The sequence below is a fragment of the Trachemys scripta genome, chromosome 2 (genome assembly GCF_013100865.1).
Source record: "Trachemys scripta elegans isolate TJP31775 chromosome 2, CAS_Tse_1.0, whole genome shotgun sequence".
Lineage (NCBI taxonomy): Eukaryota > Metazoa > Chordata > Testudines > Emydidae > Trachemys > Trachemys scripta.
In genome coordinates this window covers 241,171,757-241,196,599 of record NC_048299.1, presented here as the reverse complement: position 1 = coordinate 241,196,599, position 24,843 = coordinate 241,171,757, and the positions used below count along the sequence as shown (strand labels likewise).

General features: G+C 45.7%; 1 protein-coding gene across 1 annotated transcript in view; it reads right to left on the bottom strand.

Moving 5' to 3' along the window:
- ESRP1 (epithelial splicing regulatory protein 1) overlaps positions 1-14,890 on the bottom strand; it is a 70,403-nt gene extending 55,513 nt beyond the window's left edge. Inside the window, exons 1-4 of the mRNA XM_034763301.1 lie at positions 14,688-14,890; positions 14,127-14,255; positions 9,737-9,850; positions 5,602-5,716 (exon numbers count right to left, since the gene is read on the bottom strand). Of these exons, the coding sequence (XP_034619192.1) occupies positions 5,602-5,716; positions 9,737-9,850; positions 14,127-14,255; positions 14,688-14,819 (490 nt within the window). The 5' untranslated portion in view covers positions 14,820-14,890. The remainder of the gene's footprint in view (positions 1-5,601; positions 5,717-9,736; positions 9,851-14,126; positions 14,256-14,687) is intronic.
- Positions 14,891-24,843: the final 9,953 nt, after the last annotated feature.

Below are 24,843 nucleotides of genomic sequence, written 5' to 3'. Positions count from 1 at the left end.
TTTTTGGCTTGCAGTGCAAGAGCCTGAAGATGTAGGGTTTCCCCAAAAACTAATGGCAAGCAAGGTGGAGGGATGCCCGTGACCCAAAAAAAACAAAACCAAAAAAAAAAAAACCAACCCTCCCCCAAAACACCTCCCTTTTCACTTCCACAGAAACATGGTCCACTTTGAACCTCTCCCGCATATCATATGGCAGATGTACAGACCTTCTCCATGAACAGTGACAGACCCTATCTATGACTGCAGAAACAGACATCCAACTATGAAATGCCTCACCAATGTCTCTCACACAATCATTTTCTAGAGGTACATCTGCCCAGGCCCAGGTTACCCAATGTTCTCTCTGGGCACTAGCACAGGGGCCCCACCAATCACTGAGAGGGGGAGGGGGAGAAATGGGAGGAGCTGCAACTCTGCACACTAGGTCACACCACCACTCCCTCAAATTTGGCCCAGCTGCTCCCTCCCTCAGAGGGGGCAGCCAGGCCAAACCTGAGTGGCACTGACTCCACATACCAGGTCACAACTCCACTCAGGTGCCCTCCCTCCCCCCCGACTCCATTCCCATAGTGCACAGGACCCCAAAATTATTTCAGTTGGCACAGTCTCTGCTGTCCATTCCATGTCACCTGTCACCAATTAATTGGATCACCAATCTAGACTTGGACATCTAACATTTTAAGCCAAATGAAAGTAAGACTGACTAGCACTATGGGGCCCTAATCCTGGGTGATCCCTAGGCACCACAACAATAAATATGAATAATAGATAATTTACATGGGTGAGGGGATTAAGTTAAGATGAAAACCTTTCTGAGCGCTGAGTTATAGTTGTGTCCCATGTAAAGCTTTTTACAGGCTTCCTGATAGAGAGAGACTACTTTTGCCACTTTACTATCCAGATTCTGTTCAGCATGTTCCAATTTATGTTTCATTAAATAAAAAGAGTATTTTATACACACACACACACACACACACACACACACACACACACACACAGATTCACAACAGAGCAACAACAACAGAACAGGAGTACTTTCTTCAGGGGATTAGACAGTTTATCCTTCAATATATATTCCTCATTAAGACAGTCTGCCTCCCACTAAGCCCAGAAAGAAGAAAGACAGCTAGTCTCGCTCCAATTATATCCTCTGTTTACTTGCCATTTAATGGCTTCTGCACGCCTGATCTTGAGGGAAAGGAGGATGAGTCTTCTGGAGTTGATCTAGGAATAGTCATGCAAGCTTTATTCATTCCACCCCAAAGGCATTCACAACAGTGAAAACTGGCTTAGCAAGTTCTGTAAATCAAGAAGTGCTGTGAATTAGGGAGATACAGAGGTGCAAAATGAACACTCCCTGGCCTTCTGAATATTTGCATAAGAGTTGAACATAATTTCCTGAATAACCACAACTCCTTTCTTAGCAGGAATGTACTTGTTTCTCCAATGACTTTTCTGGAGAGTTGATTTTCTTGTTACTGTCACATTACTTTCACTGTTAGGTCATGCCAAGAAAACAAGGTTTGCCACAAACTCAAACAGTAAAAATACTGCTTGATTCCATAATAAAGATAGCAGAGGAGACCTCAGAGAGAAGATTCTTAGTTAGGTAGCATCAGTTCTTTCTTCCTCAATTCCCTAAATTAGAGGTGGCACCTTTTAGAGCACTATTTCCCTTCCTTAGCATCCCAGCAGTCTTTAAAACAAACAAATAAAAAAACTACTTATGATTTCCACTGGAGGAGCGGAGGGAGAAAGCAGAGTGCTTTCACAGAATGGAGTGGAATTCTTGAAACTGGAATCCCTTTCTTACCATAGACTGTGGTAGTTTTAGCTGATGAAATTGATTATAAACCCTTTCTAAAAGCAAAATAAGGTACCCAATTATTAATTCAGTTTAATAACTCTGTACTCTTTTTACATGAGGTTGCCTCCCCTGCACAAGATACATGATCAAACATAACATACTGTTATTTAACATTCTGTGCAAGATGACTACTTATGGTTAGTCAAAAAGAGACAATGAATACACACATGTGCAATACAGGCCTCTCACACACAAGGCTACATTGTCCATGATCCTGCACCTTGTACAGTCACTTACACTAGTGAGAATGAATACATAAAGGTATCATTCTGATTTGGTAGCATTTTATATAGTAATAATACTTCACCTTTATACTTTTTTTTGTTCCACAGATGTCAAATCTCTTCTCAAAGAAGAATTATCCTCATTTTACAGATGGGGAAATTGAGGCACAGAAAGGCAAAATAACTTACTCAGTGTCACTCATCAGGCCAGTGGCAGAATCAGGATTACAAGCCAGGTCTCCTGAGGCCCAAGCAAGTTGTTTATCCATTAGCCCATACTGCCTCCCTATTCTGCAGTCAGCATACAAGGTACAGGGCAACGGAGAATTTGACTTACACGAAGTTCCACTGCTTCACGTTAGATTCAGACCTCATGCCCTCTCCACTTACCAAATGGAAGATACTTGGTTGCTTTAAGAGCAGAGGGACTGCAGAAATTCTGCGCAAGTCTGCAATTTTTTTAAGTTTCCTTTCAAGTGACTTCATACTCCGCAGGTCTGGCTTTTCCCTTAAATGCCTATTTTTAGTTTGAGTTACCTTTCATTCAGAGTCTGCCTACCTTTATTTCAAATATGAGAGAATTTTGTAGTAAAGCGCCAAATGTACTAATTTTTTTCCAGTGAAATGGGACTGTTTAAGTCAGTAATGTGAACAGTTTACTGCAAATATTTTGCACATCGTTACAGCCCACCAATTAATGATATTGGTGTCATAAGTAAGCAAGCCACTTATACAGTGCTTTCCCCAACATCAGGAAACGATCATCTGCTAGACATTTTTACCAGTTTCTACCACTATTTTAAGAACATAGAAATACTATCCCAGCCTGACAAAAATTCTATGACAAAAAGTCTATGAAACAAGCCACTCTGTAACAGTAATTAAGAAGCCACATGAACCAACCAACAAAAAACAGAAAGCCTACCATGAGAACAAAATCCATTATCCAATCAAATTAAGCACATGTAGAAGAGACAGTGAATATTTTAGCCATTTCACATAAACAGAACAGGTTTACAATGAGAAGTCACCAAGGTAAACAGACCTACAAATCAGTCAAATAATCAGGAACCAGAAAGACAACAAAAAGCCACAAACAAAACAAATCACTGAAATTATATGTTTTCAGAGAGGTGTTCAATTAACTAGTCTATCCAGTTCAGAACTGAGCTCTACAATATGGTGTTTTGTTGAAGCTCCATTGGTTGTAGAAGCAATGGGAGCTACAATATAGGCCTTGTCTACACTGGCAGTGGCATGTAGGGTATGTGTAACTACATGCGGCAGTGAAAAGCGGGCTGCACCTGCACTGTGGTGTAGCTACATGCAGCACTGGAGAAAGGCTCCGGTGCAGGGACAGCAGGGAAAGGCTCCAGCAGCTTCCCATTACTGGAACTTTTCTTCACTGCTTCACCCCTGCCAGAGCCATTCACTGTGGTGGGGAAGGCTCCAGCAGTGGGACACTATACTGCTAAAAACAGTAGTGTAGATGAGGATGCACTGCTTGGGCATGTAGAGTATAAACCCTAAGGTTCTGATGTGTCTTTATTTGCTTAAGTGCCTCACCATCTACACTGCTATTTATACCCTTGCTAGGGGGTGTGTAGCATATCTGCACATAACAGCAGCATGCGGTATACATATAGTCCTAAACTAAGCTTCAGGAAGTCACTAGAGTTGTAAGCACCATGCCATCCAACCCTGCTCAGAGTGGGTCTAAGTGACGTTTAGAGGCCAATGGCCATGAAAATCTTCTGGTCAAATTCTTAATGTAAGATACATCATTGCCCTCCCAATACCAAGAATGCCCTTGTGTCTTGGCCAGTACTATACTATTTGGGAAACTGAACATTTGACCCTCCTGCGGTTGGTCAGAATCTCTGCTACCCAGAGAGAAGAGGAAAGAGGTACATCAGACCTCACTTCCCATTGGATGGATAAAACATCTCTCACCAGTGCAGTCTCTTTCAAGTGCTTTGTACAAAACACAAATAGTTTATTGTTCAGGGATGCTGCAACAGATACACTTTGAAGTTATATGAAGTAAGCTCTTTGAAGCTGGGAGTTTTCTTATGTTTTCTAAGAAGTTCCTTGCATGTTTGCAGACAACAGTAGTAAAAAGATACCATTACCCCCTACTCCTGGACTGTGTAGGAGAACCTAATAAATGGAGGAGATACTGTATATTAACAAATTTACACACGTGTTTTAGGGTAGTGAGATAAATAAGGCACATCTCCCTTAGTGGAAAAGTTAGTTACACTGTTCTGACATCTGAAGCTACTTTCAAGCTTTGGATTCCACAGTTAAAACATTGACACAACCACCACTTTATGCACGGTTGCTACATAGTCACGTGTAAAAAAACTGCAGTTATTTCCTATTTTTATTTAGGCTGTACTATCTCAGAAGTCACTGTGTGGCAGATGCCAGCTTTAATGGTAATCACTGTACATGTACAACAGGTGTGTTTACATATGGAGTGTAACCTAATCAACTGTTTCTCACCAATATTTGTTTTAGCTTTGAAAACTGAGAAAAGTATTTTAAATTCATATCCCTCCTGGCCAGTCAGCCTTTGCAGGCTCCCTTTGGTAGTGCCATTAGAGGAGCCAAGTGTTTTCTACTTCTGAGTTACAAAACAGGGATGTGTGCAGAAGTAAGAGACAACACTAGCCACCAGGGAGGTGCGAGGAAGAGTCTAGCCAGAGGACATTTCTGGAGGTCAGTTTCAGTTGCTATGGATTGTCTCCAGTGCAGACTGAGAATAATGCAGCAAAGATTTTAAGATCCATATTTAACTGGGTTACTGGCTACTTGAACAGTTTCTGAAAGCTTTTTTAGCCATTGTATGCCCTCTCCATACTAGAGAAGGAGAGAAGACAGTGAAGAGACAGGATTCCTAGTCTAGTTGCATGTTAGAGGGTATACTGTGCAGAGTTTACATGAAGCATCAGGTGTCTGGATATCTCAGGTATTAAAAGCAACCCCATGTACTATTCAAAGGTTGAATACCATAATTGCTTCAGAAATAAATGTTCCAGAAGTTAAAATGTGCTCCCACAACATCCATGATCTAATATCTGCCAAACAAGGCTGAAAAAATGCTATGAAAATTGGAAGTATTTTAAATGCACTCCGTTAACATGCAAATTTTATCTCCGTGTTTCCTTTCAAGTGTTTTAGTAATTAGGAGTCAAGGTTTATCAAAACTTGACATTAAACAAGACACTAAGGCAGTGATTGTTAATATGGCAAAATTCAGAGGTAAAGAAGAGTTTCAAAGTCTCCTATAGACTGTTCAAAGCTTTTGCAAGGTACCACAAATTTTTGCATAGCTACCAGAAACAGAAGCATATTTAGTAGAAAACCCCTTAATGACTCAATATTGTTTACTAAATTATATCATTCCTAAACAAGCATTATGAACACTCCTATGTTCCTGGGCTGTGTTTCTAGAAGTACTAGGCTGCCATTATAATTCAAGTTATGATTTTTAAAAAAGGATACATTCTGTCATGGCAGCAACATCCAGTTTGTCAACATCAGATGAGTCAGGGCAACATTTCTTGAACTCTTTCCGCAAGTCAAAAAAGGAGTAGAAGCATTCAGGCAATAAGATATTCTGTAAGAGGACATGATAGTGACTGTAAACTAAGGTGAATCCAGTCTATGTTCTCTTGAGTTGTCACATTTTACAACTAGTTTTCAAGTAAAAATAGCCACATTCACCTGAGTACATTATAGCACATATTTTTACAAGGCTCGTCTCTCAGTGACTTAAATATTGTTATGAATCTTTCTTACTCAATAAGTCTGTTCCCATGGTATAGTCAGGGATATTTGCTTCCTTTACTGACAAAAGAAAGGTTATTGCTGCTTTTTATTGATATTACTAATGCTGTGGATTCAATATAACTGTGGGAGAGCAAATAGATACTATTACAACACCACACTTAACAGTTCTTGGTTCCAATTTTCATTAGTTGGCCCTATCAAACTAGAGGGGTCACAGCTCGCTTTACAGAGCCCAATCAAACTTTCAGAAGACGTTTTAATTTTATAGACAGCATATTCAATTAAGGGAAGTCTCAGATTCTATTTGCAGAGTATAATCACACTTCAAATAGTTGTTTTGGCTATTTTGTAAAACAGACAAATTATAGCATGATGTGGTGTAAAGGTTTTGTCAGCATGTGCTTATTATGGATGCATTACTAATGAGCAACAAAGCCAAGCGTGAGTGTATACAGCTAATCTCACATAAGTGCCAATAAAAGCCATTATACCCTATCACTAGGTATGCCACATAAACAAAACTATTTAAGAGTTTGAATAATTCTTCATTCTATGGTATAAAGGCAGGCTCCCTTAATACCATGAACCCAACTGCACAAAGAGAAAGAAAATGAATGCAGGATAACCTCTAAAAGTAACCTACAACATATTTTTAATACATATAAAAGTTCATGTTTTAAAGTCTAACTCTTTTTCCTAATTGTGTGATTCTATCAAGGTTAACAATGGGGGTGGCCCGAAAGAGGAAGTCAGATTCCTGAAACCAGTCGCTGGTGCATAACTGATTATTGCCACTCCTTTTACAGCAGGCAAAATGTTTATTTTATTTTGGGGTATGGAGGAATTTCATATTTGGAGGAAAGAGGAAACACTTTTTTTTTTAAAATACATTGGATTGATTAAAAAAAAAAAAAGGCAGATTTCTTAGAGGTTGGGAAAGTCTGAAGTCATCCTAGAGGGGATTGATTAGTAACAGGCAGAACACAAGTGGATTGGGCCAGGTACTGAGTTGGGGGAGATGATGTATATTTAGGAATTTCCTTGTAAGATTTTTTTTTTTTTTTTTTTTTTTTTTAAGTTCATTGAAAGCTATTAAGTTTTGGAAGAGGAAATGTCTTGAGTTAATGACCATGGAATGGTGTCCACACGTAAAAGTCCTTATTTGTATCTGGCTGAAAAGTCAGTATCTCCTACAGCCATAAGCTTCCATGTTTAGTTCAGCTGTTCATGAAGTAATGCTTCTTTTCCAAAAGTCAGCAAAACAAGATCCTTGCATCCACAATTTAATGGGGTACTGTGTATTGGGATGAGAGGGTGTATGTATGTGTGTGTGCGCACGGGGAGGGGGGTGGGGTGCTGTTGGAAGGATTTTATACTCTAAGAAGTTGGGTTTTGACTTTAGAGTATTGATAGTTATTATGTTGGAAATTCCATCTATCACTATTTTCAGAAATTTTGCATTTAAGTGCAAGATCAGCACAGATGTTAGAACGTAATTTTCTTGTACCAACCGCACCAGCAGGGGAGGGCAGGAAGAGCCCCACACAATGACTTATTATCTACGTGTACTTGACTGCTACAGCCAGACAAAGTCAGTACTAGCTCACTGTGGGCCCTAAGCAGGAATATTATGGGTCGTTCCCCCCCACCCCCCAAATGCATAATAAAAAGTGAATAGTGGGCCCCTTTGACCTGCTTGGGTCTGTAAGCAATTGTTTAGTGTGCTTATGTGTTTAGTGTGCTTATACCTAGTATCAGCTCTACAGCCAGAGTAGCTGCATTTTTCTCTATTATAGAAGTTATGAACTACAGGTTCTTTTCTCCTTTATTTGCAACATATTTTTAAAACTGCTACTCTGGCTCTCTTATTTTAAAATGGAAAAACTGAACTTTTATTTCATAAGTGTCACCCCGCCCCTGCAAACTCTTATGCAAATAGTCAACCTTCGGTATTTCCCAGTTGTGGTTTCATGACACTTCAGTCCCCTGTCCCCCCCAAACTCTATTCTTAATGATTAAGTATAAACTGAACCTGCCTATGTCATAACCACCACTCAAAGTCAGGGCCTGTTGAAGTAGTTCATATTGGACATCCAAAACTGAGGCACACAAAAACAGCTAATGATTTTCCAAGTCTTGGTTTTAGTTTACACTTAGGTTTTAATCTCAACATTTTNATGTGTATATATATATCTCCTCAATATATGTTCCATTCTATATGCATCCGAAGAAGTGGGCTGTAGTCCACGAAAGCTTATACTCTAATAAATTTGTTAGTCTCTAAGGTGCCACAAGTACTCCTGTTCTTCTTTTTGAAGAAATGCCAGTGACATTCTGTAGTTGTCTGTTTGGTTTAATCTATAATCAGCGCAGAGCAGATTTCAAATTACCAGCTATTTGTGTTGAAATAGCAACCGAAGACCCTGGCCAGCACTGAAGTCCTATTGTTCTAGACACTGTACAAGTACATAGAAAAGTGTTAGTCCCCCCTAAAAATCTTACAAACTAAGATGACAAAAATCAATTTTCAAAGATTCTGTATTTTTTTTATTATGTACTTAATCTAATTGCATGGAGGATAAACTGCATAAAATAGGTAAATTGTATAGCAGTTAGAGAAATAATTCTATCATATGGAGAGAAAGGTATAGTTATTAAAATATAGTTTATTTTTTCATGTTTAGAACACATCAGATAGTATGAAGTGATTCATAATACAGGAGCATTCTCCGTTTGTTAAACTGACTTTTTTTGAGTGATAAATACCAAATAGTAGCAGCAAGTATTACATTAATAAATAATCTGATATCACAGTTTGATATTAGCAGTAAGATTTACTGTTTTACTAGCATCATGCTTTCAACCATTTAAAGAAACAAGACACAGAAGAGAATGAAATGCATGGTTCAAAAACATCAGTGAAAACAGAAAACTGGAATAAATCTGTAGCATGATTCTTAGAATATTGTTAGTTCCTAATGGTACTGAAACACAGAACTGTGCTTGATTGCACGGCAGGGACAACCATGTTTTAACTGAGGTCCGTCTACACAACTGCAATTCTATTAGCAATAGAGAAGTCAGATAGGGACTTGCAAGTCTATTAGTGATTGGTAATTTTGGAAATACATCATCAAATTATAGAAAATTTGATGCAGATGATGAAGAGACACATGCTCTCAGACCAGCGTTTGGCTCTTTACAAATACAGGCAAGTACCATTATCAGAGTGCAAGCTGAATATTACATAAAGGCTGAACACTTATTTTTAGATCTGTCAGCTTTCAAAGTTTCAAAACAGTATGTACAACAGCAATGTTAAAATCGTAAATTTTTCACAAAATAATTGACAAGTCCTACAAATTAGTTCCTGTATTAACCCATTATAGCAACCTAAGGGTTTTGTACATGGGAAATACCGGTATAGAGTAGAGTGTGAATTTAAACTGCTGTAGTTAAACCAATAGGACTCCCAATGTGAACATACTTCTTCCAGTACAGGGGACCTTTTTCTGTTTTAGCTTAAGCCACTTCCAAAGCTGATAAACTAAACCAGAAAAAGGCCTTATTAAACTGAAATAAGAGCATCCACATGAAGAATTATACTGGTATAACCACAGCAGTTTAACTATATCATTATAAACTGGAAAATTCCCTAGTATAGACAAGCCCAAAGAGTCTAATAAGCTTACTGATGGATGAGAAATTTCTCTGTTATGACTATGCTGAAGTAGACTCATATTGGGCATCATAAAGCAAAAAGAAGCTGATCAATTCTGCATTAAAACCCAAACACCACCACAGTAGATCAGTCTTAAGGAACGTCTAATGAGTGCAACCACCTTACCTTTTTGGAAGCCTCAGGATGCAGAAGCTGTCTGATGTGAAGCTGTCCATCAGTACAGAGACAGAAGGAAGTACCTACACCAATATTCAGTTCATTGCTCACAGACTGGTTAAACTGAAAGTTGAAAAAAAATAGACATAGTACACAATTATGAACTGCTACACTTTGTTATGAAAAAGTCAGTGTAAGTTTCAGATCATTACAACTTGTTGAACATGAAAAGGTAAACGTTCAGTTCTATATAATGCTCTTAATAGGAATCAGGGCACATTCCTATGCTTTATTTAGGAACCTAAATACTATGGGCTAATATTCAAAGCTGCAGAGCCATCACAAATCCGATTAGAGTTAACGGGGACTACACATGCCCAACACGCTTGAAAGTCATCCCAAAGTATGTAGGTACCTCAATAGGGCATCACAAGCCTAGCTTTAAGCACCCTAGTTTGAAAATTTCTGCTAAACTCTTCAGACTAAAGCTCCTGGCAGGGGCTGAAAGTTGGGGGAAGTTAATGAGGTGCAGCTCTTCACTGTATGGTGAGCCGCACTGCAGCAATGAGTAATGGAACCTCCTGGTTATTAGGAAAGAGGAACAGAGCTTTGTGGAGATATGATTGGTAACGCTGGAGCCTGTCTCTACCCCAACTCACATGCAGAGAAGAAAAAAAGTTTCAGTAAATTTAATAAAGAAATTCAAAGAGAGAACTAAAACCCAATGATCTTCAATGAAAGGGCACAGGGAGAGCATCAGTTGGGTCACTCTGAACTTAACCTTTGCTACCCCAATCCAAAATGGGAAGAGAATAGGGCAGGTTCAGGGGATCCCAGGAGGCTCCTAGAGGTGCCGGCCTCTCCCAACATGCTCATCAGCCACCGGGCACCCACATGGCCCTAGCAAGAAGAGCCTTCTTCAGCTTTCCAGAGGCTGCGACTCCAACCCCATGCCCCAGCCCATTTCCTCCTCCCATATTTGTCTTCCCAGCTAGACCATCTGCAATAAACTTAGAGAGAGAAGCCTTCCCTGCCCCTACAGAAAGAGATGTTCAAGTATCCCACCCTAGGGAGACCAGATGTCCCAATAAAATCAGGATGCATTTGTCCCAATATTTGGCGCAGGGCTGGACTGGTCAACCTAGCTGGCAGGCTCCCTATCTGGCTCCAGGAAGCAGCCGGCAGGACCCTGCGGCCACTAGGTGGAGGGATGGCCAGGGAGGTCTCCGCATGCTGCATCCACCATGAGTGCCAGCTCTGCAACTCCTATTGGCCAGGAACTGCAGGCAATGGGAGCTGCAGGGGTGGGGCCTGTGGGGGCGGGCAGAGCCCCCCTGGCCATCCCTGACCCTAGGAGCTGGAGGGACCTGAGGCCTACTTCCTGGGAGCCACCCGAGGTAAGCGCCTCCTAGGCCCTGCCCCCGCACCTCCTCCCCCAGCCCTCAGGTGAGGAGGCGAGTGGCAGGCATGGGGGAAGGGGGGTGGCCAGAGGTAATGGGGCATACATGGCATGGCCAGACGCACATTGGTCTGCCTGGCCCTGTACTGCCAGCGTGACCCTTCCCATTGGGGGCGGGCCCATGCCATGCCACACAGCCCTCCCACCCAACACCCCCTAGACTGGCTATGCCCAGCATCCTTGCCCCACAACTGCACAGTTCTCTGCACACCACCACCCTTGCCCAGCCCCACCACAACTGTCCAGCACCCCACACAACTGCCCTAACACACACAGATCTCCCCCTCCCACACTACCTAGTGCCCTTCCACACAGCCCCACCCCACCACAACTACACAGTGCTCCACACAGCCCCCCACTACTCAGCACCCCCCGCCCCAAGAGGCCCCCTCACTGCCTAGCATCCCAAAACACACAAACCTCCTCCACTGCCCAGCCCCCAACATACACACAGATCTACCAGACACTCACACCCCCATGCCCTGCCCCTGGGAGGTGAGGTGATGGTCTGAGCCAGCAGCATCAGGGCTGATGCTAGGGCAGGAAATCACTCCGGTCCCTTGGGTAGGGTTGCCAGGTGTCCAGTTTTCAACCAGAACGCCCAGTTGAAAAGGGACCCTGACAGCTCCGGTCAGCACCACCAACTGGGCTGTTAAAAGTCTGGTCGCTGGTGCTGCAGGGCTAAGGCAGGCTAGTCCCTACTTGTCCTGGCACTGTGCTGCGCCCCAAAAGCAGCCAGCAGGTCTGGCTCCTAGGCGGGGTGTGTGTGTGTGGGGGTAACGGGGCTCTGTGCGCTATTCCCACCCTGAGCACTGGCTCCGCACTCCCATTGGCTGGAAACCACAGCCAATGGGAGCGGGGGGCAGGCTGTGCCTGCAGGCGAGGAGCCTCCTGGCCCTCCTGCCTAGGAGACGGACCTGCTGGCTGTTTCCAGGGCACAGCATGGAGCTGAGATAGACAGGGAGCCTGCCTTAACCCCGCTGTGCTACTGACTGGGAGCTGCCCGAGGTAAGCCCGCACCCTACCCCATCCCTGCTCCCCCCCCAATCCCAGAGACCCCTCCTGCACCCCAAACCCCTCATCCCCAGCCCAACCCCAGAGCCTGCACCCCCAGCCCAGAGCCAATACCCCCTGCCTCAACCGGCAGCCCCCTCCAACATCCTGAACCTCTCATCCATGGCCCCACCACAGAGCCTGCACCCGCAGCCAGAGCCCTCACCCTCCACCCCCTGATCCCCCTCCCACCCTCTGAACCCCTCGATCCCAGCCTGGAGCACCCTCCTGCACCCAAAACCCCTCATCTCCAGACCCATCCCAGAGCCTGCATCCCCAGCAGGAGCATGCACCCCAACTCCCTGACCCTAGCCCAGAGCCCCCTCCCGCATCCTGAACACCTCATCCCTGGCCCCACCCCAGATCCCATACCTCCTCCTGCACCCCAACCCCCTGCCTCAATCCGCAGCCTCATCCAGCACTCCGAATCTCTCAGCCCCACCCCTCAGCCTGAAGCCTCCTCCTGGACACCAAACCCTCATCCCCAGCCCCACCCCAGAACCTGCACCCCCCAGCCATAGCCCTCACCCCCTCCCACACCCCAACCCCTTGCCCCAACCCAGTGAAAGTGATTGAGAGTGAGGGAAAGCGAGCAATCGGGGGGAGGGGGGGAGGAGATGTAGTGAGTGGAGGGGGGGACCCTCAGGGCAGGGGCGGGGCTAGGGCATAGTCGCCAACTTCTCTTGGCACCAGTGGGTGCTCAACCCCCCTGCCCTGCCCCCATTCCAACCCCTTCCCCAAAGTCTCTGCCCCAACTCCACCCCCTCCCTGCCCCTATTAGACTCCTTCCCCAAATCTCCGCCACGGCCCCACCTCTTCCCTACCTCCTCCCCTGAGTGCGCCACATTCCCACTCCTCCCCCTTCACTCCCACAGCTTGTTTCACGCGCAAGCACTGGGAGGAGAAGGGGGGATGCTGCAGCCGAGAGATGAGCTGGGGCGGGGCAGGGAGCTTGGCTGTCGGTGGGTACAGAGCACCCACCAATTTTTCCCCGTGGGTGCTCCAGCCCCGGAGCACCCTCGGAGTCTGTGCCTATAGGCTAGAGTGTTTAATTTTGTGGGATTAGAAAATTGGCAACCCTACCCTTGGGAGCAATGCGCAGGGCCTGCCCCGGCCAGGCTCCCTCAGGACCCACTTGTCTAGAGGGGCCCAGCCAAGCTCCCCACACTGAGTAAGACCAGCCACGCTTCTGCACAGGTCCCATGCAGTTCGGCTCTGGGGAGGCAGGCGGGGCCCCGCAGATAGCAGGTATCAGAGACTGTCAAGAGCAGGAGCTACACTGGGGTCCGGCCATGGCAGGAGGCAGAGAGAGAAGCCAAACAAAACCATCACTCACTGGATGCCATGATTGCCTCACACACACTCCCTGACTGCTCGGAAGGATGGACAGCTCCTAGAAGGAACCCCAGCCAGCTCTGCTGGCCTCACAATGGGGGAGCCCTGTAGGGAGGCCACTGGAGCCCATGAATGAAGGGGTCCGGAGCAGTGAAAATGGGGGGGGCCACCGGGTGGACAGCACGGGGGGGGACACAAAGCCCATGGAGGTGGGGGCCGCTGGAGCCCATGAAGCAGGGGTGGAGTCCATGGGGGGCCGAGGCTAGAGCCAGAGCAGTGCCCTCCCGACCCATAGCTTAAAGCAGGGACTAGAACTGGGGGCCGTGTACCTCCCTCCCCCATGGCTATCCCCGTCCCCCGTGTGTCTTGATATTTACTCTTGCCATCTGGTCACCCTATCCCATCCCCTCCCCCCGTGAGTTTGTCTGTCCTGGGGGAGCGGGGAGCCCGCGGGCTATTCGCACACCCTTTGCAGTGGAAGCGTGTCTCTGGGAGGCTTGACTCCCTGAAGAGGGGTTTGAGAAGCCCCATTGAAAGCAGAAGGGGGTTCACCTGTTGCAGGGCTTGTTCCAGCTGCGGGGCTCGCGCCAGGCTCTCCACCTCCAGCTTGGTTGTTTCTTTGCATTCCTCGGTCAGGTCCAGGTGCTCCGGTCTGACCAGCACTTCATGCAGGCTTCCCGCCTCCGGGGGGAGAAAGAGGTCAGCGCCCTCTGCTCCCGCCTTGGCGAGCAAGCGCCCAGGGAGAACCCCCCCCTGCAGGACTTGTGGGAAGCAGGGCTTTGCACTCCTCCCCGCGCCCTGTGGCGTGTAGGGCGGCTGCCCCGGGGGCTGGAGACCCGGGGAAAAAGCCTATGTGGGCGGGCGCGCCACGGGGCTCGGTGGAGGCTGTTTGCTTGAACACAACCCCTATCACAGCGGGGTGGGCTGGGCTGCCGCCTAACTCCGTCTGCGCTCCTAGCCCAGGCGGCGCCTTCTCAACGCGGGCAGACACCAGCCCTAACTTGGCAGCTGGTTAAATCCCCCCGCAGGGAGCCCCCAGCGGAACGCGCACGGGCAATCCCTGCCAGCAGCCCCCCCTTCCCTTCCCTCTTTGGGGACTACTCAGAGAAATACCTTCTTGCGGGCCAGATCCACCACTTTCCACAGCAGCTGGACCAGCTCTTTCTCATCGGATCCCAGCTTAGCCCCCTGAGCACCAGCAGTCGTCCCGAACAAGATCACCAGGTAGTCAAGAGACGCAGTCATGATGATCGCCGGGAGAGAGCAAGAAACTAGATTCCTGCCCCAATTTTACCGAGAAGACCCTGCCACACACACACCACCCCGGGAGTGTAAAGGAAGAAACTCGCCCCTCCCCACCCGCGCACACCTGCAGCCACTTAGCTCTCCCCCACCCACCACCACTCCCCGGAGACCTGCTCAGGAGGGGAGGCGTGTGCAGCGTCCCCGTTTTGTAGCTGACTGCTTGGGAACCTGTTCAGAGGCAAACCAGGGCAGCGCCCTTAGGAGGCACACAATGGCTGCGAGCGTCTCTGTTTTGGGATGTGGCTCTACCTGCTCACCCTCCCTCCCCACGTGGTGCAGGTAAGAGACACCTGACTGAGCCCGCCCATTGGCTCCTTCAAACAAGGACGTGGCAGCAGAAGGGGAGGAGGCAACGGCCACGGGTAGGCAGCAGCAGGAGGTGATGGCAGGGGTAGCAATTAGCAGAGTGGGAGGAAGCAACATTAAAAGGGTGAAAGGGGGGAGCAGTCAGGGGCGAAGAGGGGGTAAAAGAGGCGGGAATACCAAATTGGGGTTGAGGGGGCAGCAGCAGGAAGAATGAAAACCAGAGGGGTCCCAGGAGAAGGAGGAGGCGATAGAAGGGGTAGCACAAACTGGGGGATGCGAGGGTGAGAGGCAATAGGAGACAGGGACGCCAATAGCATGGGGAAGGGGCAGCCGCAACCCGAAGGTAATAGGGCAGGAGGAGAACGCACTTCCTAGCGAATGACAAAGTTGCCGCTATGAGATCAACACGTCTTCTAGTGCCCCAAGGATGGAGCTCAGCTGAGACCTGGCTGCGTCCAGCCCTTCGCTCGCTCTGCGGGGTCATTGCAACCGCCCTTTCCCCTCCCTGCGGGTGATGTGTAAAAAAAAAAAAAAAGAAAAAAAAAGAAAGAAAAACATGAACAGCTATAACACCGCTTGGTGATCACTAGAGTCCCAGTGCCGCTCTCCCCTGGGGCTCTGTGAGAGGAGAAAGGAGTTTGTCCTGATTTGGCCTGCGGGGGGGATCGCATTCCCCCTCACCGCAGGGAGAAGAAACTCCAGCCCGCGCCAAATCCACGCTACAGGGAAACCGGCTCTGCTGAAGCTTTGAAGTTCCAAGTTGGAAGGACTCAAGGAGGGGAGCTAGATGGGGAGTAGGGTCAGAGAAGGGAAGGTGGATTGTGGGGGCGGGGAGCCAGGCTCCTGGGGAGAGGAAGGAGATGATGAAGAGCCGCAGGTGAGGTGAGTATAAGGAAAGCCGATCACGTGGAGCAGAGGGGTGCCCCAGAGCGATAAGCCTGTGGGGCTGGGAGCGGAAGGGAGGCGAATGGGTGGGGATCACTCATCGGGCGTTGCTGGAACTTGTTCTGTGCAGCCGCAGCAGCGCGGCGTGCCTCCCACGTTACGAAGGGGGTGATGGGCAGTTTTCCGCTGACTACCTTTTCAGGATTAGAGGAGGGAGCCTAGCAACAATTCAAGGCATTGAGCCCAGGACCCCTTCATTCACTCTCTCAGCACCTCCCTGTCCCTTTAACCGCGTTTTATTCAAGGGTAAGAAGATGGCAACAATACTGCTGAGAGGCATCCATCAAATCAGCACCGCGGCCACCCTGGCAGCATTGCTGCGTGTGGTTCAGGCAGAGACCCGCATCGCTGCGCTGTGACTTCAGCAGGCACGTCTGGCGTCTGTGCCAGGGTTGCCAACTTTCTAATTGCATAAAACCGAACACCCCTCCGGGTGAGGGAGAGGGTTCCAGGCTGGGACAGGGGGTTGGGGTGTGTGTGTGTGGAGGGGTGAGGACTCCGGCAGGGGGTGCAGGCTCTGGGGTGGGGCTGGGGTTGAGGGGTTCAGAGTGTGGGAGGCGCTGCGGGTGTGGACTCTGAGGTGGACTGGGGATGAGGGGTTTGGGGTGAAGGAAGGGGCTCTGGGCTGGGCAGGGGGTGCGGTGTGTGGGAGGGGGTGTGGGCTCTGGGGTAGGGCCAGGGATGAGGGCTTTAGGGTGCAGGTGGAGGTTGAGACAGGGGTGTTGGGAGTGTGTAGGTTCTGGGAGGGAGTTTGGGTGCAGGAGGGGACTCCGGGTTGGGACAGGGGGTTTGGATGTGGGATCCCGGTGGTGCTTTCCATAGACGCCAGGTCCCTGGAGCCCTAGACACATGGGTGGCCAGGGAGGGTCCATGCACTACCCACAGGTGGTGCCCCTGCAGCTCCCATTGGTCGGACACCTGGCAACTCTAACTGCTGCCCCCACAAACACCACCTATGTTTCATAAAGTGGTTTCAGACCATCAATCAAATCCCTACGGGAGACCCAGCTGCCTTTTCCCCATTCCCCCCCCTCCCCAAGGGAGTACAGGGCTGCTGCTAAGGAGAATGGGAAGAGTGAGTGCAGTACAGTGTAGTTGACCCCCGACCCCAGACAGACACATGTGCTGGGCATACTGAAGAGACGTGACTACTGTGAAAGGCCATTTATGTGAAAACTCACTTCCAAATTTTTCATAATTAGACATAGCAGATACTTATTTGTACTTCTAGGGCAACGTTCATTCAAGGATCTGAAAGGTCTTTACAATTATTCATTAATTAAATCTTCCTTCCCCATACATACACACATTTTTTAACGAGATCTGCAGAACATTTTAATCAGCACTGAAATGGAGCCATGGTTTTTTTTTTTTTTTTTCTTCAAATTGCAGTTGTTACACAACAGTTTGGGACAGGAAGTGAAAATTTTCCAAATGGAACTAATGGCTCTAGGCAGCTAGTGCCTTTCATACAAGTATCTCTATCATCACTTAGGTGGTATTATACCCATTTAAAAAATATGTAACCCGAGATACCAAGAGATAAGGTTGGAAATTTTCACACAGCAGTTCCAATGGGGCTAAGTCTCAAGCTCTCTGCATATTTGCTCCTTTATTTTCAGGTGCTCAAGTATCAAAAAGGGACAGGGTATGGGCAGAGAATGGTTTGTCTGAGGAGCCATGTCCTCAAGTTTGATTCTCATTGTACTAATAAGGCATTGGACTTCAAGTTCCCCTTCCTGGGTAGCCTGATCCAAAACCTTCTGAAATCAATGGAGGGCCTTTCCACTGACTTCAAGAGCTTTGGAGCAGACTCTTAGGCCTGGTCTACACCTAAAACATAGGTTGACCTAATTACGTTGTTCAGTGGTGTGAAAAATTCAAACCCAAGAGAGATATGGGTAAGCTGACCTAGCCCCATTAAAACAAAGCTAGGTGGATGGAAGAATTCAACCTAGCTAAAAAGCCTCTAGAGAGGGTGGATTTACTCGAGTGATGGATAACCCCCTTTCATCACTGTAACAATTGTCTACACAGCTGTGCCACTGCAGCGCTTGTAGTATAGACATCCACAAAGGGACATAGGCATTGCAATGCCTAACTTTTCAGTGCCTAGAAAAGAATTGAAACAACAATGGGATCTACAAATCCAGTGTTAGACACACCTATACAATACATGGGGAGAGACAGAAGCCTCTCTCCTGGAGTCAGGAGGCTTAGGTGCCCAAGTTATTTCTTGCAAGAAATGCTGGATGAGGAGGAGATGGTGGTGGTGTCTCCCTCTCTTAATACTTTTAGCCCACTGATTAGAACACTCATCCCAGATGTGGGAAACCTGATCCAGTTCCGTGCTCTCTGCCTGAAGGGGGAAAAATGTTTTAAACCGCAGGTTCCCACCTGTCGAGATAGTGCCCTAACCACTGGGCTACATAGTCATTCTCACCTCATGATTAAAAACAGCAATATTGGGTCAGACCAGTGGTCCATCTGCCCATTTCCTGTCTTTTGATAGTAGCCAATATCACAGGCTTCAGAGGGAATGAACAAAACAGGAAAATTGAGTGATTCATCCATTCGCTGTAGTCCAGTCACAGCATCTGGCAGTCAGGCTTAGCCATTTTGGCTAACAGCCATTGATAGACCTATTCTCCATGAACTTACCTAATTCTTTTATGAAGCTAGTTATACTTCTGGTGCTCAGAACATCCCCTTGTTATGAGTTCCACAGGCTGACTGCATTGTGTGAAGAAGTACTTCCTTATGTTTGTTTTAAACCTGATGCCTATTAATTTCATGGAGCGACCTCTGGTTCCTATGTTACATGAAGGGGCTAAAAACATTTCCTTATTCACTTTCTCTACAACATTCATGATTTTATAGACCTCTATCATATCCCTCCTAGTCTCTTTTCCAAACTGAACAGCCCAGTCTTTTTAATCTCTCCTCATATGGAAGCTGTTCCATACACCTAATCATTTCTGTCACGATTCTCTGTACCTTTTCCAATTCTAATATCTTTTTTGTAGGGCTGTCGATTAATCGCAGTTAACTCATGCGATTAACTCACAAAACTTAATTGCAATTAATTGCAGTTTTAACCGCACTGTTAAACAAGAAAATACCAATTGAAATTTTTGAAATATTTTGGATGTTTTTCTACATTTTCATATATAGCTTGTATTCTGTGTTGTAACTGAAATCAAAGTATATATTTTGATTACAAATATTTGCACTGTAAAAATGATAAACAGAAGAAATAGCATTTTTCAATTCACCTCATACAAGTACTTACAAAAGTAGATCTTTTTTGTTACATAAGTGCACTCAAAAACAAAACAATGTAAAACTTCAGAGCTTACAAGTCCACTCAGTCCTACTTCTTGTTCAGCCAATCGCTCAGACAAACAAGTTTGTTTACATTTACAGGAGGTAATGCTGTCCTCTTCTTATTTACAATGTCACCAGAAAGTGAGAACAGGCATTTGCATGACTTTTGTAGCCATCACTCCAAGGTATTTACGTGCCAGATATGCCAAATATTTGTATACCCCTTCATGCTTCAGCCACCATTCCAGAGGACATGCTTCCATGCTGATGATTCTCGTTAAAAAAATAATGCGTTAATTAAATTTGTGACTGAACTCCTTGGGGGAGAATTGTGCAACCCCTGCTCTGTTTTACCCACATTCTGCCATATATTTCATGTTATGGCAGTCTATGATGATGACCAAGAACATGTTGTTATTCATTTTAAGAACACTTTCACTGCAGATTTGACATAACGCAAAGAAGGTACCAATGTGAGATTTCTAAAGATAACTACAGCACTCGACCCAAGATTTAAGAATCTGAAGTGCCTTCCAAAATCTGAGAGGGACAAGGTAAGGAACATGCTTTCAGAAGTCTTAAAAGAGCAACACTCCGATGCAGAAACTACAGAACCCAAACCACCAAAAAAGAAAATTAACCTTCTGCTGGTGGCATCTGACTCAGATGAAAATGAGCATGCATCGGTCTGCACTGCTTTGGATGGTTTTCGAGCAGAACCATGGAGGCATGTCCCTGGAATGGTGGTTGAAGCATGAAGGGACATATGAATCTTTAGCACATCTGGCACGTAAATATATTGCAACGCCAGCTACAACAGTGCCATGCGAATTCCTGTTCTCACTTTCAGGTGACATTGTAAACAAGAAGCGGGCAGCATTATCTCCTGCAAATGTAAACAAACTTCTTTGTCTGAGCAATTGGCTAAACAAGAAGTAGGACTGAGTGGACTTGCAAGCTCTAAAATTTTACATTCTATTTTTGCAGTTTTTTGTACATAATTCTATATTTGTAAGTCCAACTTTCATGATGAAGATATTGCACTACAGTACTTGTATTAGGTGAACTGAAAAATAGTATTTCTTTTGTCTTTTTACAGTGTGAACACTTGTAATAAAAAATAAATATAAAGTGTACATTTTGTATTGTGTTGTAATTAAAATCAATATTTGAAAATGTAGAAAACATCCAAAATATTTAAATAAATGATATTGTTTAACAGTGCGATTAATCGCATGATTAATCATAATTAATTTTTTAATCGCTTGACAGCCCTACTTTTTTGAGATGGGGTGACTAGAATACTCTCAATATTCAAGATGGGGGTGTAACATGGATTTATATAGTAGTATAATGATATTTTCGGTCTTCTTATCTATCGCTTTCCTAATAGTTTTTAACATTGTTAGTTTTTTGAGTGGATGTTTTCAGAGAACTATCCACACTGACTCCAAGATCTCTTTCTTGAGTGGTAACTGCTAATTTACACTCCATCATTTCACATATATAATTGGGATTATATTTTCCATTGTGCATTACTTTGCATTTATCAACATTGAATGTATCTGCTATTTTGTTGCCCAGTCATCCAGTTTTGAAATCCCTTTGTAACTCTTTGCAGTCAGCTTTTGACTTAACTATCTTGAGTAATTTTGTATCATTTGCAAACTTTTCCACTTTACAGTTTGCCCCTTTTCCTAATCACTTTTATGAGTATGTTAAACAGCACTGGTCCCAGTATAGCTGTTTGGAAGACCCTGCTATTTACCTCTCTCCATTCTGAAAACAGACTATTTATTCCTATCCTTTATTTCCTATCTTTTATTCAGTTATTGATCCACGAGAGGACCTGCCCTCTTATCCTATGACTGCTTACTTTGCTTAAGAGTCTTTTGCAAGGGACCTTGTCAAAGGCTTTCTGAAAATCCAAATACACTATATTAACTGGATCACCCTTGTCCACATGTTTAACACTCTCAAAGAATTCTAATAGATTAGTGAGGCATGGTTTTCCTTTACAAAAACTGTTCTGACTCTTCCCCACCAAATCATGTTCATCTAGGTGTCTGGTAATTCTGTTGTTTACTATAGTTTCAACCAATTTGCTTACTACTGAAGTTAGGTTTACCGGCTTCTAATTCCCAGGATCGCCTCTGGAACCCTTTTTTTAAAAATCGCCATTACATTAGCTATCCTCCAGTCATCTGGTACAGAGGCTGATTTAAGCAACATGTTACATACCACAGTTAGTAATTCTGCTATTTTATATTTCAGTTCCTTCAGAACTCTTGGGTGAATACCACCTTGTCCTGGTGACTGTTTCATTTATCAATTTGTTCTAAAACCTCTTTTATTGACACCTCAGTCTAGGACAATGCTCAATTTGTCACCTAAGAAATGACTCAGATGTGGGAATCTCCCTCTCATACTATGCAGTGAAGAGTAAAAAATTTATTCAGCTTGTCCACAATTGCCTGGTCTTCCTTGAATGTTCCTTCAGCACTTTGTTTTCCTGCTTCTGATCTACTTTATAGAAATGTGCTTTTGTTTTTGTCTCTTTTGCTAGTTGTTCTTCACATTCTTCTTTGACCTGCTTAATTGTACGTTTACACTTGACTTGCCAGAGCTTATGCTCCTTTCTATTTTCCTCAGTAGGATTTGACTTCCAATTTTAAAAGGATTCCTTTTTGCCTCTAACCATCTCTTGTACTCTGTTGTTTAGCCATGGTGGCATTTTTTTGGTCCTCTTACTTTTTTTATTTGGGGTATATATTTAATTTGAGACTCTATTATGGTGTTTTAAAAAAGTTTCCATGCAGCTTGCAAGCATTTCACTGTTGTGACTGTTCCATTTAATTTCTGTTTAATTAGTTTCCTCATTTTTGTATAGTTCCTCTTTTTGAAGTTAAATGCTACTGTGGTGGGCTTATTTGGTTTTCCCCTTCTTATCCCCACAAGGATGTTAAATTATATACATTACAGTTGCTGTCACTGAGTGGTTCAGCAATATTCACCTCTTGGACCAGATCCTGTGCAACACTTGGGGACTAAATCAAGAATTGCCTCTCCCCTTGTGGGAAATTAGCTGCTTCAAGAAGCAGTCATTAATGTAAAACTTCAGAGCTTACAAGTCCACTCAGTCCTACTTCTTGTTCAGCCAATCGCTCAGACAAACAAGTTTATTTACATTTACAGGAGGTAATGCTGTAAAGGTGTCTAGAAACTAACTCTGCATCCTGTACTGAGGTGACATGTACCCAGTCAATATGGGAATAGTTGAAATCCCTCATTCTTACTTAGTTTTCTATTTTCATAATCACCACCATCATCCCGTTCAGATGGTCGGTAGTATATCCCTACTGCTACACTCTTATTATTCAAGCATGCAATTTCTGTTCATAGAGATTGTATGGTATAGTTCGATTAATTTCAGATTTTAGATATATATTTGACACTACTTTCTTTCATATTCCATTCCCGCCACTAGCATGACCTAGTCTGTCATTCCTATGTATTTTGTACCCTGCTATTACCATGTCCCATTGATTATCATCGCTCCACCAAATTTCTGTGATGCTTATTATATCAATATCCTCATTTAATGTCAGGCACTCAAGTTCATCAATGTCAATATTTAGACTTCTAGCATTTGTATGCAAGCAGTTATAAAATTTGTCACTTTTTAGCTGTCTGCCTTTTTGTGACGTAATTGAATGGTACTCTTTTTCATTTGACTGTTTCTCTTCAGTTGTACTTTAACAACTTGTCCTCACCTCTTTACAGGAATATAGAAAATTCCTGTTAATAAATCCTCCTCTAAGGGGTGTCTTTGTCTGAACCGTGTGCTCATGGGTGGAGCCCCCTTTGGGGAGGCTAGCCTCGGCTCCGCCCCCCCCCTCGGCCGTAGGAGCCCTGAGCCGGCCAGAGCCCTAAGACCCCCTCTTTTCCCCACAGTTGGAGCCTCTTCCACCACGGCTGGAGGAGCCCCGAGCCAGCCAAAGCCCCCCTCCCCCTCTATGGCCAGAGCCCTCAGTCGCCCCACACACACTTGCCCAGAGGAGCCCCCAACTGGTCAAAGCCCTGAGCCCCCCTGCACGGAGTCCTGGCCCAGTTGCTGCCGCGCTTCCCCTCCCCAGACCCCAAGCCATCTGGAGAAAAGTGTGCGTCCCTCAACGCTCCTCTGGAAGAAGCTTTGCTATGCCCCATGCAGGTTCCGGGGTGGCTCAGGAGGCAGTATGTGCTACTCACCTTCTTTCTGGGTTCATCAGTAATCCCACAGGAAGCTGAATAGCACATACTGCCTCCTCAGCTGCTCCGGAACCTGCATGGGGCATAATAAATGAAAAACTTCACCCCAAACCCGGGGTCCGGCAGCAGCGCCAAGGGAAGCTCAGCCTCCCCTGGGCTATTATACCTGCCACCCATGTGTGTGTTTCTCTACACCTGTTATCTTTCCCCCAGTGCTTAGTTTAAAAACTCCTCTACCTTTTTAATTGTACATGCCAACAATCTAGTTCCATTTCGGTTTAGGTAGAGCCTATCCTCTTTTTGTGGGCTCCTCCTTTCCCAAAAGGTTCCCCAGTTCCTAATAAACCTAAATCCCTCCTCCAAATACCATAGTCTCATCCATGCATGAAAACCCTGCAGTTCTGCCGGTCTACCCTGGCCCTGTGTGTGGAACTGGAAACAGTTTCAGAGAATGCGACTACTGAGGTCCTGAACTTAACTCTCTTACCTAGCAGCCTAATTTGACCTTCAGGACCTTCCTCCTGCCTTTCCCTATGTTATTGGTACCTACATGTACCATGACCTCCAGCTCTTCCCCAGCACTGCACATAAGACTGTCTAGATGTCTTGAGGTAGCCACAACCTTTGCACGCAGCAGGCAAATCACAATGTGGTTCTCCCAGTCACCACAAACTCAACTATCTGTGTTTCTAATACTCAAGACCGCCACTACTATTACCTATCTCTTAATAACAGGAGTCCCCTCCCCCAGAGAGGTTTCCTAGTGGGAGAAGATACCATGACAGCATCTGGAAGGAGAATCCTAAGTAAGGGATCATTCCCCTCCGCCCCGGTTCAATGTTCTCCCTCGCCTTAAATGAACCCTCCCAGGAAATTCTATGGTGATGAACACAATATAAATACAGGTGATGGACCCCTGCCCGCACTAAGGGGCTCAGTGCATACAGCCGAGGTAGTGGCACAAAGGCAACCAGCACATTTGTCCCGCCACTACACCTTCCGCGACTCCCACTACTCCTCCCACTCACTCATCCCCAGCCGCAGTAGCGTGCGCATGCGCGCTCCAGGGAGCCCCTGGGGAGGGGCCGGAGGGCGCAGGCACCGCGAGCGACCCTGGAAGCGCTTGCGTTCACCCGGA